Genomic DNA, 18,939 nt, shown 5'->3' with positions numbered 1-18,939 from the left:
TCCCACTCCCCCACCCTTTCCCCGTAGCCCAGCGTTTTTTCCTTTCAAGTATTTATCCAGTTCCCTTTTGAAGGTCATGATTGAATCTGCCTCCACCACCCCCTCAGGCAGTGCATTCCAGATCCTAACCACTCACTGTGTAAAAATGTTTTTCCTCATGTCACCTTTGGTTCTTTTGCCAATCACCTTAAATCTATGTCCTCTGGTTCTTGACCCTTCCACCAATGGGAACAATTTATCTTTATCTACTCTGTCTAGACCCTTCATGATTTTGAATACCTCTATCAAATCTCCTCGCAACTGTCTCTGTTCCAAGGAGAACAACCCCAGCTTCTCCAGTCTATCCACGTAACTAAAATCCCTCTTTCCTGGAATCATTCTAGTAAATCAAACACGTTTTCCCTTTCATAAAACCATGTCGACTCTGCTATGATATAATCATATTATGAGTTTCTAAGTGCCCTGTTACCACTTCCTTGATAATGGATTCCAGCATTTTCCCGACGACCGATGTCAGGCTATCTGGCCTGTAGTTCCCTGTTTTTTCTCTCCCTCCCTTCTTGAATAGCAGGGTAACATTTGCTACCTTCCAGTCCACTGGGACCATTCCAGAATCTAGGGAATTTTGGAAGATCATAACCAATGCATCCACTATCTCTGCAGCCACCTCTTTTAGAACCCTTGGACATAGGCCATCAGGTCCAGGGGATTTGTCGGCTTTTAGTCCCATTAGTTTGTCCAGTACTTTTTCTCTAGGATATTAATTGTTTTAAGTTCTTCACTCTCATTTATCCCTTGGTTCCCCTCTATATTTGGTATGTTTTTTGTGTCTTCTACTTTGAAGACAGATACAAAATATTTGTTTAAAATAGTAAGATTAATAACAAGAGAACCCATCGTAAACACTTTTAAGCTGTCATTTAACAATCACTAAATTAAAACTTTAGCTCTGTTTTAATTATGGCAGCTTCAACCTAAAGTTAAAAGATTTGTGGATAATTTAAAATTATTCTCTCTGCAACTTTCTTCCTCTCCTGTGGTTACCAGTTTCATAATTCGTACCTGAAGTTTTCCAGTAACTATCAAAGCTTTGATTATTACTAGAGGGAGGGGAGAGAGTGGAGGCTGCCATTTGCAAATTTACAATCAGTTAAAAATAAAACACAGGCCATTAATATTGAAGTGCTAAATTTACATATCTAAATCAAGTAGCACCTAATCAATGTAAAGCACTGAATCTAAATGTTCTCTCAGCACATTTGTCACATCACTATGGCCACTGGAAAATGACAAAAGGTTGTAGTGAAAATTGTTAGGATTTTCCCTCATTTCTTGTGGAGGAATTGTAGGTTATTGTGAATTATACTGCCACTCTGTTTCTAAAACTGATTGTTAAATTTGTTAAATTAAATATGAGATTGTTTTAAAACCTTTTGTCAATTCCCTCTCCCTTCCCAGTTCACTAAGCAACTCTTCTCTCCCGCCCCACATTTCATGCGAGCATTCTTTTTCCTCCCTCTCAGTTGATACTGCCTTCTAGTTCATGGAGTCAGTCTTCCCCAATTTACCACCACCACAGCTCCCACATGATGCTGCTGCTGTTCTGGGGGATCATACTGTGCTGTACACTGTGAACAGGAATTCCTGATATTGCAAATCTATCATGATATCAAAAAATCCAATCCACAGCATTTATCAGAGTTCATTCCCCTGAAGCAACATTACCAAGCAGAAACCATGAAGGAAACGTTGGGGAAGTGGCTGGCATAATTTTCATGAGGCAGCAGGATTTTTCCAGATTTCACAATAAAAACATATTGGTGATTTTCCAGTGGCCCTGTATGGTATTTAATGATTTACTGCAATTGTATAGACCAGTACAGCTATGATACAATTCTATAACCAAAAAGGGTGGAAATTCACAGCAGGCCAAGCAGCATTTGAAAAAGAAAATGTTTTGGATGTGACCCTTTTGTAAAGATTTAGGGGGTGATTTTAAGAGGCAATTGCGTTACGTTGGGGGCGGGTGGGCTCCGAAAATCGTGGAAATCCGTTCAGGTTCAGAAGCCAGCTCCAACCTGCCGATTTCCGAGTTTCCCAGGGACCCACCTGTGTGTGCGCGGGTGACCCAAAAACGGAAATCCCGCCAGCTGACAGTTAAAGAGCCAAATGTATCTCATTGAGGTACTTATGGCACTTTACCTGTAACAGATTAAGTACTTAGAAAGATTTTTAACTTACATGGGCGGCTTGCTCACCGCTTCTGATTCACGCCTGGTGAAGGCGTGAAGGGCCAGATCAGGGAACAAGAAACTAAATAAATTAAATACAAAACCATAGACGGAAGTGAAAACACTAAATGAACCTACCTTTGCACACTGCTCTGATGTGCGATGTCTCCCGCTCCGATGTCCGCCTCTTCACCCCCCCCCGATGTCCCCCGCTTCACCCCCCCTCTGATCTTCCCCCTCCCCACCCTGGTCTTCCAGTCCAGCGCTGGATGACATCTTGCTCTCTCTCTTTCTTGCCCCCCCCACCCCTCGCGTTGCAGCTCCTGACGGCAGCTAGCCTGTCAATCAGGCTGGCTGCCAGGCACGAAACCCGGAGAGGACGTTAATCATCAGCAATCAACATACAATTGCGTCAGAAACGGTAAGTTTTGTTGATGCGAGTTTTCCACGCGCACCTTCACCCCCCCGCTGCCAACCCACCACCATTGTAAAATCGAGCCCTTAGCCTCAGTCCAGATACATGTTTCTTGTTCTCAATATAAAAGTCAATTTCCACAGGCAATTATGTACTTGCTATGAATCAGAATTTGACCTTGTCACAACACATCTAGGATAGTGGTCACAGGCTGAATAATGAACCACTGGGGTATGGACTAGACATAGTATGGGATACCACCATACACTCCTGACATCTCTGACTAATGGGAAACACCTTACTGTCAGATCCATACCTCAGACTAAAATTCCTCTTACACTTAAGATGCAAAATTAAACAGAAGCAAAAAAGCACAGCAGATTTGGATAGATTACAGTACTTCATTTAACTGCACATCAGTTTAAAGAACGGTTCTGAATTCCTAATAGTACTATTCCAGGATTTTGATCGTATATCAAAACTGAGACACTACGTAAATATTGAACTTGTCAACATTTTATGCGATAATTTTTGTTTGATTTTATAAATTTGTGTCCATTAAAGACTATATAAGTACAGACAAATAGAGTGCGAAATGCTTTAAGACATGAACTTACATGCAAGAACCGGCTGACAAGAAAGGGTGCACGATGGTCCAGCAGCCATGGATGGGTCAGAGAAGAGGCTGACAGGTGGCAATGTGGTGTAGGGTGTCACATGGTCCAAAAAGGCTTAGAGGCAGTTCGGTTCCATTTTCTGGGGCCCGCCTCCACTTTCCAGACCCTGGATCCCCAATTCTGTTATACCCCAGTAACCCCCCCAATACTGCCAGATCTTGAACCTCCAATACTCCCAGACACTCCTCCCCAGCCCTCCTCAACCTCAATTCTCCCTCCTGAGGACTTCTCCCCCACTCCCAGATTCCAGTAAATCATAACCTATTCTCATAAACCTCAAGGCTACTCTCTCTCTCATTCCATTACCGATTGCAATGCTCCCAGATGACAGGACCACTCTACCAATGATCCCAGAACCTGCCTCAATGTTCCCAAAACCTGCCTGCAAAGTACCCCTAGACCCTGGGGCCCCAATACAGTGCCCTCAGATCTCAGAACCCCTAAAATAGTATGTTCTTGGCCAAACCATCTTCAAATGCTTTATCAATGTCTTTCCCTCCACCATACGGTCAGGAATGTTTGATAGTCCCACATAGTTCAGCTCCATTCATAGTTCTTCTGATAATGAAGCAGCCTATGGTAGCTTACAGCATGATGTGACAACATCCAGACCTAGGCAGACAACTAGCAGGTAACATTCATACCACTTAAGTGCCAGGTAATGACCATCTCAAACAACAGAAAGCCCAGCCATCTTCAATGGCACCACCATTACTGAATCCCTCACCATCAACATCTTGGGGTTATAATTGACCAGAAGCTTAACTGAACCGACCATGTAAATGCTATAGTGACTAAAGCAGGGCAGAGGCTGGGTACTTCGTGTGAGCGGATCACCTCCTGGCCCATCAAAGCCACTCCACCATCTTCAAGGCTCAAGTCAGGATTATGATGGAATACTCGACACTCACCTGGATAAGTCCAATCGCAACAATACTCAAGAAGCTCAACATCATCCAGGCCAAAGCAGTTCACTTGATCGATGCCCCTTCCACTGGACTCAATATCAACCCCCTCCATCACCAGTGCACTGTGGCTGCAGTGTGTACAATGTACAAAATGCACTGCAGCAAATCACCAAGATTACTTTGACAGAGCCTTCCTGCCACTCAACCTCTACCAAGGTATCACCTCCAAGTTCTCCTCCAAATCACACACCATCCTGAATTGGATATTAATCAGCATTCCTTCATTGTTACTGGATCAACTTCATGGAATTCCCTTCCCAACACCATCACCACAAGAGGTTCAACTGCAGAGGTTCAAGCAGGCCAACAACCACATTCTCAGGGCAATAAAGGAGGAGTAATAAATGTGGCTTTGCCAGCGTTGCTCATATCTCAAGAACAAACTTTTAAAAAAGGACCACTAAGCACAGAGACTGCTTCAAAAGCCCAGGGAGACCCCGAATACTGATAAATACTACTTGGCATAATGCCCTTTTCTTTTAAAACCTCTGACTCATTGTGAACAAAGCCACAGGATATCAGCTATAATATCTTAAAAGTTTTCATGTAGCAAGCACTTTGTGCTTATAAGGACATGTTTTGCTATTTCTGTAATGGCTGAGTTTCATGGCTAGGTGTTAAATTTAAGCTGGTGTAGTTTGAATCTCCCACAAAGTTAGAATGTACTTACCTTTCAGTCCTCCCAGTTCCTAAGACTTGTATTTCTAAGGTAGGTGGTGCTCTGCGCTTCACATTGCATTTTTACCCAGATGCAATTGTCTTGCGCACCCCCAACTGGCAACCTACCCCTGCAATGAAAAATGTAGCCTGAGACCAGGATCCTTCTCCCCCTGCACCTGCAGCATAAAAGGTGCCCACCATCTGCTATCCACAGCCCCATGCCAGTTTTCTCACCTAAGCAGCACCTTGGAAAATGTGGCCTGAGGCCAAGATACATCTCCTGTACACCAGCCATTATGCATGACCATACAAAGTTCTGCAATCTGCCAATCTGTGGGGACTGGCCAGGTCCCTCTCCTGACCACCTCACCTACTACCTGCTACTGACATAAGAAAAGACAGAGAGAGGGAATAGAAAAATAATTAGAAAATAACACAAAGTTAGAGAAAATTAAAGCAGGAGAAAGAAGCAGAAGAGAAGAGAGAGAGAAAGAGAAAAGAGAACTTGAACAAAAGAGAAAGAGTGAGAGACAACCAGAAGAGTGGCATTAGAGAGATAGAGAACAACATGAAGAAATCAAAGATGGGTAAGCAAGACAGCATATCCTGCAACTTACCATAAGCAATACCAAAGGAGATCCATTAGTATATTAAAAGATTGTCATTTCTTTTGTTGCTAGGAAATGTAACACCATATTTATCATTACAGGACTGAAATAAGGGCTCCATATTATTATTGCACTGTAAGAAAAAGTTTAGAATATGTAGAGGTAGACATGTTACATTTTTATTAATATGATTTATTGGATCTAAAAAGGTATACTGTGTAGTATTGTTTCTCTACATTGCAACAGTGACTACACTTCAAATGTACTTTGTTGGCTGTAAAGCATTTTGGGATGTCCTGAGGTTGTGAAAGGAGTTATATAAATGTAAGTTCTTTATTTCATATAGTCACATGTTGTAAATTGCCGCTTTGTTCTAAATTAGGAGGACTTTTTAAGATCAATCTTGTTAGAGCTGTAAGTAACATTTTTTGCACTGAGAGAAACACGTAATTAAAGTAACTCACTGTGATTTATTTGATGATCCTTCTTTGTTCAAAATAGAATGGATCTTTTCCTCATACTTCAGCCTTAGAATTCGATTATGAACTCTGATTATGCGATTTATTTTTAACCCTGTCACTCCAAATTTTTTGAAGTCCCACGCACAGAATCGAGATAAGATTACATCATAGCAGGAAGTGAACCTGTCAGTGGAAGGAATATTACATTTGTTTGTATGTAATTATCTTGAAGAATTCATACATTTGTTTAAGTTTATTTACAGAATGCAAAACATAATTTTTAACCTATGCTACAACAAACATGTTAAAAATAAGTCATCAGTACTCTATGGATTTTTTTTCTAGGACAATTTTAATTCTAAAATTGAAATACAGGAAAATATTTTTTTCTTAGAAATCCTGAAATTGCAAAATACTTTTATTTTTAAAATGAGCACCTTGCCTATACAATCTTTAAATAAATTATACATGTATCTGTATAATTAAAGGTCTTGCATCTAATGCATGACTGCACTCAAAAGCTGTTTTTATATTGTACTTAGAGGAATATTACAGCTACCATCTACTGACAGGTGGATCTCACAAAGCTAGCAGGAGCTCCAGAAAAATACTTGCCAGATTCATGGAGGCCAGCTGCTGGGACGAACCATTATTTTTTAAAACTGAGTCTTCCTAGTGGCCAGCATTAGTGAGTCTGCTAAGTTTATTCTGGTGCTGCCACTGGCTGTGTGAGGCTTCCACACCCAGAGCCGGCAGCACTAGCACAGTACTAAGCTCAATGCAAAACCAAAAATGTGTAACACTATGTATGACACAATTGCAAAGTGTCCATCATAAATGGCAAATGTCAAAATTGCAAGTGTCCGTGGACAAAAAATCCTGATTGGCTCAAATCAAAGAAGCAACAAATAATGAATCTTTGTTAACTGAACAAATATTTTAAATATAATCAAAAAAGTAGTTAAACTATTAATGATAAACTACTAAGTTACAAAAAAAGCTTCCAATAAGCAAGCATCAGAAAACTACCAATAACCAGTAAGTAGCAAAAGGCCAATGGAAATCATTCAATAGATTTTTCAAGCGACCTCAGTGGCCATCTTGATTTCCCATTGTATCGAGAATATATGTTCAAAAATTAAGATAACAAAGACAAAAAAAATCACTAAAGTCACCTATACTAAAACTGACTCCAATAATTTTCATCTGTGTAGGCCTACCCCATTCTCAGGGGCCGCAGGTTAGTTTTTGAACCCAATTCAGGAATCAGGATACTTTCCCTCAGGCTTCCTTCACCAGCTCAGGATCTTCCTTTAGCTTCTTTCTCTCTTTGTGTGAATGTACAATGCCAGCTGTTTGCAGTGTCTGCTCATGTGCATCACATCCAGCCTCTGGATTGACTTATTTTATTTTTTACTCTTTTAGCCACCTTTGCTCTTGCCAGCCTTTCCAGTGCTTTCAGTCCAGCTTCACCACTCACACCCCTCTGCAGGGTCCTCTCCATTCCACAAACTGCACTGGGCATTTGCCTGTGCTCTTCTATATTAGTCTCCCATGGATTGGGTCCAGCCTCTCCTGCTCCGTGCTCCACTTTTCCACCTCAGTCAGGTAACGAACCTTGTGTAATTAATATTCTGAGACAGGATAAGCCGTTGAAATTCACGGAGGCAAAGGTGTCATTTCCTACATCCACGAATTGTAGGTTTGAGGACACTGGGGTCTTTTCATCAGTTTGTAAGGATGCTGGAGTCTAAATTCAACATTGTTGCACATGTTTTATAGGCCTTAAACAGGCACACTGATAACCAATTTAATCGGGGTAGAGGCCTTCGGCTATGTGCACAGGCATTTGGACCACTGCTAAATTGGTTGGAGACTTTTTTTAAAGCAGTACTAGCAGCCACCTGAAATGAGTGCAGGCCCCATTTCAATATTCACCTGGATTGTTAAATTAGTTTCGACTAGCCCTTAAAGGAACCACTGGAGGCCACTCAAAAAAAAAGGCCCTAAAACTTACAGGAATGTGGTATTTGTGGAGTTGAAAGGAGCAGGAGAGCTCCCCCTGGCTCCACAGAACTGTGAGGCACTGCAGGCCCACCATCATCCCCCTCCCGATCGCCTCCCCCCTTCCCAGACCTACCTGTGAGCCTCAGTGTCGGTCGATAATGTATGGGCCCAGATAAGCGAGTTGTGTTGGGTTGCCTGATTGGTGCCCGCAGCGCTCCTGCATTATTATAAGGCCCAAGGACGAATTTAGGTTGGTCCTTGGGCCTCTGTGCAACGGCGGAATTGTGCTCAGTTTGATGTGCTAATGAATTTAGGCCCAATGTCTGTTGAAGAATCAGCTGCATGTACAAGAAACCAAAATCATTACAAACCAAATTACTGCAAATGTGAGTTTTTCCAAAGGGCTGAAATACCATTATGCCTATTTGAGTTTACTTCAGTTGAAAATTCCCCACATATTTGAACCTTGGACCATGCAATACTATTGTTTTTTATTAATTTTCCACCCATTTGCTTGGTCTGTTTGAATTTGGTCACTGTCAGATCATGTTGATTATGTTTGAATCTGCTAAGTGTGATTGTTAGAATGTGCTTTCAGATCACTGTTGGTGTTTCCATTAGTTTTTTTTAAGATATTTTGTACTCCTGCTAATAACAGCAGGAACTGACCGAGTTACTTCATCCGTAATGGCAGCTGGCTCCTTAAATTCCTGCCTGTTCCGTCTAATGTATTTGCTCAGCTTGAATTTGGAACTAGTATTTTTTTCTTTTTGAATGCTTCTCAATGAAATACCTTTCCAGAAAGATCTTTCTGTATCTACAAACGGACTCAGTAAAAACCCATCCGATGCACCGGAAGATGCATTGCAGAAAATTAAAAGTATGTCCAGCAACACTGCTAAAGGTTTGCTTAAAAGATTACATCTGTCAGCGAAGAAACATATCCTGGAATTTCTGGAACTGTTTTGCAAATTAGGAAGGTGAAAAAATTCCTTAATTGAGCTACAGGTAAGAAAAGTTCATGGCAAAATTGTTGTGCATACTTAAAAGTTTTGGAAGCATTCGAATGTGCATTTCCAGTGTCCAACATAATTATGTTTGATTATTTTCTTAGCTGCCATTGCGTAACATGTGGATTGTTGTTGTTCAGAAGACAAATGAGGGGTTAAATTGGATGAGGCCCGACACTAGGCGCGGGGGTCACGGTACGCAGTTAACCACTGCCTGGTGTTAGCGATGCAGGCAGCACGAGACATTCCTGCTGCAACCTCATCTCCATGATTCCTATGTGCAGCCAGCGCTTTCCGCACCGTTGAGTGGCTGCACGCACCAGCAGGAGGCCCAATATGTGGCGTGGCTAACACTAGGTAAAGGCAGCCTGTACCTCTTAAAGGGGAGGTGCACAGTCAATGGAAGCAGTGCAGGATGGCAGGCAGAATGGCTGGAGCAGCAAGAGAGTGTGCTCCGAGGTTCTCTGACAGCGCACTGGAGGCCTTAGTGGAGGGAGTGCAGGAACGGAGAATCATCCTGTAACCACAGGGTGGCAGAAGACCCTCCAGACACCAGCTGTGGAGGCAGTGGAAGGAACTGGCCTTGGAGATGAATGGCAGGAGTATAGCACCATGCACATGGGTACAGTGCTGAAAAAAGTTCAATGATTTGACATGAGTGGTCAAGGTAAGTGAATGCAAGTGTCGAGTGGCACATCCTACCAACTGCAGCACTGCTCCACACACGACAAACCCCCCACCTCACCCACCCACCAACAAATGCTGCCCATCCGTAAGCAATGCTGCACTTCGGATGCTGCATCTCACCCTCACATAGTAGCACAATTGCAAACCACACACCCACCACTCACAGGTCACACACACTGGCAGCTATTCGACCATGAGAGGCACATCGCCCAAATACATTGCAGGACAGTCACTGACACACTTCCTTCTGTCTTGCAGGAGAAGGTGGCACATAATAGCCGGCAGACTGAAAGACCCGAAGGAACACATGAACGCCTACACGTCCTCATCCCTTGGAGGAGACCGTGCTGCGCATCATTGGGCGGAACGTCGCAGCGGCCATGGCCACTGGCGGCATTGGAGGTCCCGACGAAGGGGTGTCTCTGAATTTCTAATCCTCCTTCTTGTTTCCCACATCTTTCTCATCCCACAATCTTTTCTGACGCACGTCTTACTTGCTCCTATTCCCGTTCCACAACTTAACCCGTTTCCCTTTGTCATTGCAGGTGCCCAAGAACTAGAGTCGACACCGCTCGAGGTGGAGGAGGAGGAGGACACCGAGAATGAAGCCGCACCATCACTAGATCTGATACTCGCATCCACCAGCTCAGAGACTGACACTGCGCGTAGTGTAGAGGCTCGGTTAGAGGAGAGATCTGCATGTGGTGAGACTTCGGGCACAAGTGCACAGGAGCCGGGATGGGAGGAATGGATACCGTAGGTGCCAGCTCGCCGGAGGGTGAGGTCGCACAATCGTTCTGCTGCTGAGGGGTCAGATGATGACTTTGATGGACCAGGCTACAGAAGACGGCTGATGGGTGTACACCACCAAATGCTTGGTGAACTGGAAAGCCTGCCAGAAAGCCTGCACACAATGTTAAGTGACGTGGAGGAGTCCAGCTCCAACTTGGCACAGGGCTTTGCGCAGAGCTTGGAGCCCATCCTTACCCACATGGAACGGGTGGTCAGCTCCATCAGCACACCTGTGGAACCCACCATGATGCAGCATCTGATGATCAATGTCGCGGCTTCCATTGCAACACAGACCGATGTCATTAGAGGTCTGCATGCGTCAGTTGACGCTCAGACAGCTGTTATGGCAGCTCACACTGCTGCTATCGTAGCCTTGGGTACCGCTGTGGAACGGGGCTTCCAGGGCGTCACAGCACTCAAGCAATCTGTTCTCCAGCTGATCACCAGGAGCGCTGAGGCATTGCCCCATGCGAGTGGCAGTGGCGCCCTGGCAGTCGAACCTGCTGTCCTCTCAGGCCAACAACATTCCTGCTCCCACCCCTGCCACTCCGCCAGTGCCCGTGCTGCTGCCTGTCAGCCAGCCAGGCCAGACTGCTGCAGCCCATGATAAGATGGTGCAGTCGGAAGCCAGGCCCTCCCGGCTCAGAGCTGCTCACGGTCGTCCTCCAAGGCCATCTGCACGCTCCTCAATTGAAGGCCAGCAGCCTTCCATCACCCATGCTCCAGCCACTGGGGATGCAGCTCGTAGGAGCACTAGGAAAGGCAAAGGGCACATGAACGACAGGCACTGAGGGAATGCACAGGGGTGAATAGTCTAATGTTTGATACTTGAGTACATGAGTTATATTATAAATTTGGATTTGAAGTCACAGTAGGTGGTGGGTTTTATTTATGCGATGAGCTGCGGGAGGAGGCAATGTGCAATCATCTGGAGGGCGATTTGATGGTCATGTGGGAGAGGACAGGTGAGGAGTATAGGATTGTTGTTGACTTGGGAGGTGTCGTTGCGGTTAGTGATATCGCTCACGAATAAGGTGAGCATGCAGAGCCCTGGCAGACAGGGCCTGTGCACCTTGTTGCCCCCTTGCGTCATCCTCTACTTCCTCCTCCGTCTCCTCCCCCTCCTCCTCAGCCTCTACCTCCTCCACCTCTTCCTCTGGCTCAGGATCTTGGTTGATAGGAGGCTCAGGACCTGCGCTTCCTCCTCCCTCTCCTCAGTGTGACCTCTCTGAATGCTCCCAGTCGTGTTCTATGCCCAGCGGGAGCCCTAGCAGGCCACCCATAGTTGCCAGGAATCTTGTTTGGCACACTGTTGTAAGGGCGAGGTTGTGCAGCATGCAGCATACCACAACAAATCTTGATGCCCGCTCAGCGGAGTACTGCATGGCTCCACCAGAATGGTTCAGGAGGCCTGCGGTGTGCTCGACGACGTTCCATGTGGCCGCATGGCTCTCGTATGCCTGCTCTGCATGTGTGCCTGACCGGAGTCATGAGCCACCGCATGAGGGGATAGCCCTCGTCACCCAGTAGCCAACCTTTGACTTGCCGAGCCGGTGCAAAGATAGTTGGACTGCCGCATAATGAAGGCATCATGACTGCTGCCAGGGTAGTGGGCATTGACCTACATGATGTGCTGCATGTGGTCGCACGCTAGCTGCACGTTGAGGGAGTGGAACCCCTTTCTGTTCATAAAGATGACGAGTTGAGATGTGGAGCACACATGGTTATGTGCGTGCAGTCAATGGCACCCTGCACCATGGGGAAGTCTGCAATGCGAGCAAACCCTCGTGCTCATTCGTTCTGCTTCTCTCTGTCAAGAGGGAATGTGATGAACCTGTTGAGCAGCTCGTGCAGTGCCTCGGTGATCTCCCTTATGCAGCAGTGCATTACAAACTGTGAGATGTTGCACATATCGCCAGCAGAAGCCTGAAAGGATCCAGAGTCGTAAAAGTTCAGTGCCACGGTTACCATGACAGGCACAGGCAATGCTGTCCTTGTCCTGCTCTGAGGCTGCAGTTGTGGTTGCAGCAGTTGACATATCTCTGACACAACCTCTTTGGTGAACCGCAGCCGTCGGATGCACTGATCTTCGCTCATATTGAGGTAAGAGTATTGTTCCCAAAAGGCCCTCATGGGAAATAGCCTCCTGCTCAGTGACCTGCGCCGCCTCCTTCTCTTCCTCCCTCTACTCGCAGCGTGACTTGCTCTGCGTGGCCTCTCTGCATGCTACCAGTCGTGTTCTATGCCCAGCGAGAGCCCTAGCAGGCCACCCATGGTTGCCAGGAATCTTGTTCGGCAACCATGGGGGCCAATCATCTCAGCCCCAGGACATTGCTGCAGGAGTTCCTCAGGGCAGTGTCCTAGGCCCAACCATCTTCAGCTGCTTCATCAATGACCTTCCCTCCATCATAAGGTCAGAAATGGGGATGTTCGCTGATGATTGCACAGTGTTCAGTTCCATTCGCAACCTCTCAAATAATGAAGCAGTCCGAGCCCGCATGCAGCAAGACCTGGACAACATCCAGGATTGGGCTCATAGGTGGCAAGTAACATTCGCGCCAGACAAGTGCCAGGCAATGACCATCTCCAACAAGAGAGAGTCTAACCACCTCCCCATGACATTCAACGGTATTATCATCGTCGAATCCCCCACCATCAACATCCTGGGGGTCACCACTGACCAGAAACTGAACTGGACCAGCCATATAAATACTGTGGCTATAAGAGCAGGTCAGAGGCTGGGTATTCTGCGGCGAGTGACTCACCTCCTGACTCCCCAAAGCCTTTCCACCATCTACAAGGCACAAGTCAGGAGTGTGATGGAATATTCTCCACTTGCTTGGATGAGTGCAGCTCCAACAACACTCAAGAAGCTCGACACCATCCAAGATAAAGCAGCCCGCTTGATTGGCACCCCATCCACCACCCTAAACATTCACTCCCTTCACCACCGGCGCACTGTGGCTGCAGTGTGTACCATCCACAGGATGCACTGCAGCAACTCGCCAAGGCTTCTTCAACAGCACCTCCCAAACCCGCGACCTCTACCACCTAGAAGGACAAGAGCAGCAGGCACATGGGAACAACACCATCTGCACGTTCCCCTCCAAGTCACACACCATCCCGACTTGGAAATATATCGCCGTTCCTTCATCGTCGCTGGGTCAAAAGCCTGGAACTCCCTTCCTAACAGCACTGTGGGAGAACCGTCACCACACGGACTGCAGCGGTTCAAGAAGGCGGCTCACCACCACCTTCTCAAGGGCAATTCGGGATGGGCAATAAATGCCGGCCTCGCCAGCGACGCCCACATTCCATGAACGAATAAAAAAAACTGTTGTAACTGACACCAACAGTAATGCACGACCTGCCAAAACACTCTTTATATACTATAGCAACACTATCCAAGCATAGGAAGCTTCAACATACACATACACATACACATACAACCAGCAGCCAGTCGCAATAATCCAGAAAGTTCGTTGGCTGGAGGGTTGAGTGCCAAAATGGTATCTATCCCTTTAAATCAGCGTTGCACACTGATCTAACTCATTTTCTCCATACTTCACATGCTGCCGGCGTTCGTTACCTGTGTGTGCACGAAACCCTTTATCAAGATGGCATCTGTGGCACATCAAGAAGCATGCTCGCGCATTCCAGACACCATTTTGGAACTTCGGGAGGCCGCATAGCACCGATACAACGGGCGCTACAAGGCCGAATTTCTAGCCCATGGTGTTTTTCTATTAAGATATTTTTCTGGTTGAATTATTGCATTATACTGTGCCATTTTTGGATGTTGTGCTGATTCCCTTTTTTGCCGTTTCGATAAATATTTTAAGTGTAAGTTACAATGTTTACACTTCATCTATTACTCTTAAAGCAGTGTTAATTGCAGAACATTTCAGTAGCACGTGCAGGAAGGGGCAATGGAATAACATTCAAAGGGGAGGCAAGTAAGCCATGTAGATAAGTGTGTGTGTTTAGAGGGCTGTAAAGGAAAAGAGGATTTGGGCCAGGCAGGCATTCTACATAATTAATTGTGCGTACTAAGGGGGCTAAATTACAGCTGTGGAGGAGGCTGGAGTAGCAGCAGACTGTGGTGGTTGTTGTTCTTTCATTAATATTTACCCTATGAAAGGCACAAATTGAGAGGAGTACAATCACTTACTTTAAAAAAAATTATTGGAAGCAATGTAAATGTATGCAATATAAATATAGTATTCTATTTCCAGAACTATGTAATCCTCCAAAGGGGAAACCAGCACTAGTGTCACTGACAAACGCTGGAAGGTTTTAACAATGAACACTAAACTGGCAAATGAAGAGTTAAGCAACATGGAACAGTGGAATGCAAACAACAGCAGCATATCACATGTTTCTTTGTTAATGGCCCTTTGTGATGGCCATCAGTTTTCTTGGCCAGGAGGCAATAATCTTGTTTGTGAAGTTGTAAATAGTAAACAAAAAGGCTCTGTGCACTTTTGCTGATGTTGGGGATTTGAGGCAGACTGAGAAACATTAGCCGCTTTTAAAATAAAAAATGAATTTGCTGCAATTACAAAGATTAGTCACCATCTGTAAAGAGAAAAGACAGGTCATTACATTTCAAAGCTGAAGACTGAAAGATAAACAAGCATTTTAGTAAGGTTGGAAAAAAGAGAGAGAAATACAGGGCGAAATGGGGAGAATCAACAGATATGTCAACCACAAAGACATAATGGCCTAAATGACCTGCAAAATGGAGTGACATTCAAAGGGGAGGCACGTAGGCAATGTAGATAAGTGTGTGTGTTTAATAGAAAATTCTTAAATGATATAGAATCATAGAAAGTTACGGCACAGAAGGAGGCCATTCGGCCCATTGTGAAGATCATCAGTGAGATGATGCAGAGACATTAAGGTAAAAGAATGCAAATATTGCAGAGATCAGGATCAAATACAGCAGACCTAAAACAAAAACACAAAATGCAACATGGTCGATTCTTTCGCCACGAAAAGAGGAAAAAAAAAGATTCACACCAAGGACTCATACCCTTGACAGCGTTGTGTTCTGACAAAGGGTATCCCACCTCCCCATGACTTGCTACTTTAATTCTCCTCTCCCAGTTCCTCTCTAACCTCCCAACTTTGGTCTTCTACACTGTTCCAACTAAGCAAACAAGCTTAGGAAAAGTATTTCATTATTCTGCGAGAAACTCTGTAGGCCACTGGTCTGAACAGAGACATTAGTAACTTCAGACCATAGCTACACCCTCAATTTTCTTCACAGCAGAGGGTGCTTGTGATGTAGGGAGTGGCAGGGGGTGGTGGGGGTCTGTCGCTGTCCTGAGGGTAGGACACTGACAGCCATTGGTTTGGACCTGTGCTTTTTCTCTTGTGGATGCAGATCCACCACGTTTCCTGCATTTTAATTTCAGATCAGCTCTATTTTTTGTTATTTTTTCACGACTTTGCTTGTATGGATCTTTCCTGTGTCTTTCCAACCCCACTCTTGGCACATTCTTTTGAATATCAACCCTTATGATTGTAGAAATTCACCCGATCCCAATGTGGTGCGGATATTGGAATTCAGATTCTATTATCTGTTTCATCTGCTGTTTGTGGCAGGGCCAGTTTTACTTTCAAAACCAGCTACTAGGCTGGCTACTTCTCCCTGTGGCACTTTGATAAACTCAACAATCGCTGTGCAAACTTTGCATAAAATTCCACATATAGTAGGCAGCACAACAACAAAAAAATTTGCAAGTATGCAGAACTCATAACGTTCCCAGTCACTGTAGTCAACTGGACCTTGGCTGAAGCAGCACAAGAAAAAGTGGTATCTGCACAAGATACATGGGTATGTACTTTTATCTACAAAGAACAAGAATGTTTCTTTATTCATTCAGAAATGTCCATCTCATCTGTAGGTAAGAATCCCTTCTCAGTGCTTTCCTCCATATATAGATTTTTTGACACAGTCCGCACCAAATTGAATCTCTTCACAAGTGACCTGTGTTTCTCGCAAGGCAACAATGTATTGTATTATGATTTTCATTTTCCATTTCTGGCACCAAACTATAACTGGAGTATATTTGAACCTCAACTATTGGGCGTACCAGCATCTTTCCAACATCTGACCCATCATATAAGTATTATTCTTGATCATTATGAGAAGAAGATACATAATTTCATTCATTCTTCACCACCTGTTTGGGCCAACAATGAGAGAATTTAAACTTTAAGAGTGCTAAAGTTTTTATTTCTTTAAAGGTGGCCATACTCTGCTTCAGTGATTGAAAAGATTATGCCAAAGCTACTTCCAAACAGTTTCCTTTCTGAAATGACAAATGGCTTTAAATAACAGTTTCTTTGATCTTGTGTACATGCACTCCCGCGTGCCATAATTTCACCACACAGACGAAAATTATGTCAGAATGTCAAATGGGAATTGAGATTGGGCTCAGAGAAGCAGCTCTCTTAACAAAGTCAAAAGTCATTTAGTCTCATTTCACATGGGGAAGTGTAAATTTACCCTAAGAAAGGTTTAATCAGTTTCAAGAACATAAAGATTAAAAACAAGGCTCCATGGAACCACCCTAACCCTAACCACACACTTTCCAGAATGGCTGTGCTTTCTTGGGAATTAGTGTAATTGAGTTTTGTAAAGTTGCCATGTCCTATTTGAAATGAGAGACTTGCCAGTTTCCTTATTATGACCTTCAATTGTCATCCATTTTGGAATTGTTCAGTTAGTTTGGAGAACATGAATGCCTGCAGAGCCCATTTCATAGCGGCTGTATTTTAAACAATACTACACTATGTGGTATAAAGCTCGTATTATTAGAAAAATTGGTATCCTATTACTCAGTATGAGCAATGCCATGGCAGATCCACTGGTTAGAATTAAAAGTGCAATTATATCCTATTAAAGGCGAAAAGACTGTTGTCATTCCAGGGGATCTGGTAAAATATATACTACTACTTTTGCTAGGAATAGCATATCTTTACCTCAAGATGCAAGAGTCTAGGAATGATGCTGTTCAGCATTTTAGTTGTTACTGTTACGAATAATATTTTAAATTTGGTTATCATTAAGTAACACAAGGCTTTTTTCTATGAATTTTGTAGTTGTCACCATACCACACATCGGAGGGAGTGCCTTCTTCAAACCGAATATTCCCGACAGTTTCCAGTTCAATTAACAGAAATAGAACACTCAAATTAAAGAACTCAGTGGTTGGCTCTACTTCCATCTGATAGCTTGCTTCAGTTCTGTGAAAAGGACAGAATGGAATGATTTCATTTCAGTGTGACAAAATTAATATTTGTATCTGATATCATGTTAACCTATTATTTTTCTTCTTTACTGTTAACACATTATCTTGTATATTTTTCCATATTCTCACATTGTTGAGAATACATGTTTTGTGCCATCTGTATTATTAACATTTTGTGCCTGCGTGAATGCAGCACTATAATGTTGCGGGGATTGTTCAACCAATAAGATTGCAGGATTAGAAAGCTGATGCAGAGACCACTGTCCCTTCAACTAATCAGATCCCAGAACTATTTATGTACTGTCATTTCTGATTAGTCACTTTAAATCACAGAACCATTCTATTAAAAATAATTCTGGGTCACACAGCTGCCATGACCGTTTTCATACCTATCCCACTACTGTATCACTAAAAACATTTATAAAACATACTAGTTGATCTACCATGACGTTGCACAAGGGGAGTCAAGGTCAAGTGCATTATTTAGGTAAAGCAGGGTTAGAGAGCAGGAGATAGGCAGTGAAAGCGTGACTAAGAATTTAAAAGGAAGACAATAGAAAACAGTAAAAAAAGAGACACCATTTTTACATTTTGTCCATGAGTAATTCATGGGAGATCAACTAATCTATAAAGTAATTCTTTTACATTTGTAAATGACCCTATTGTAAATTGCCTTATAGGTTTGCTGATAATTATGAGAAATGTTCAATGAATGTGCATGCTTCCGAGGATAATTTCTGTTTGCAGTCATTTTTAATATACTGAGTTACCATTTAATATTGGTTAAGTGTCAGCCTGGCCCTGTGGTAGCTTTGGAGTCGGAAGGACGTGGATTCAAGTGCCACTCCAGGACTTGAGCACATAATCTAGGGAGATACTTCAGTGCAGTACGGAGGGAATGGGGTGTCGTCTTTCCGGTGAGATCTTAAACTGAGGTCTCATTTGTCTGTTCAGGGAGATGCAAGTGATCCCATGGCTCTCTTCAAAGAAGAGCAGGGGAGTTCTCCTGGTGTGCTGGCCAACATTTATCCTTCAGGACAGATTGGGGAGTTTGCAGGACCAGGATATGCACAAATGGGCTCTCTCGTTTGCCTACAAAACAACAGTGACTACACTTCCAAAAAAGCAATTCATTGACTATGAAGCACTTTGGGATGTCTT

General features: G+C 44.0%; 1 protein-coding gene across 2 annotated transcripts in view; it reads right to left on the bottom strand.

Moving 5' to 3' along the window:
• The window catches only part of lrrc9 (leucine rich repeat containing 9), a 171,368-nt gene that overhangs the window by 97,592 nt on the left and 54,837 nt on the right, over positions 1-18,939 (bottom strand). For both annotated transcript variants that reach the window (XM_067991891.1, XM_067991890.1), the window contains exons 10-11: positions 17,642-17,773; positions 6,024-6,203 (exon numbers count right to left, since the gene is read on the bottom strand). In XM_067991891.1, coding sequence (XP_067847992.1) covers positions 6,024-6,203; positions 17,642-17,773 — 312 coding nt within the window. The remainder of the gene's footprint in view (positions 1-6,023; positions 6,204-17,641; positions 17,774-18,939) is intronic.

This window comes from Heptranchias perlo, chromosome 10 (assembly GCF_035084215.1).
Source record: "Heptranchias perlo isolate sHepPer1 chromosome 10, sHepPer1.hap1, whole genome shotgun sequence".
Lineage (NCBI taxonomy): Eukaryota > Metazoa > Chordata > Chondrichthyes > Hexanchiformes > Hexanchidae > Heptranchias > Heptranchias perlo.
Note: the sequence above shows the minus strand (reverse complement) of the source record. Positions and strands in the feature narration are given on the sequence as shown.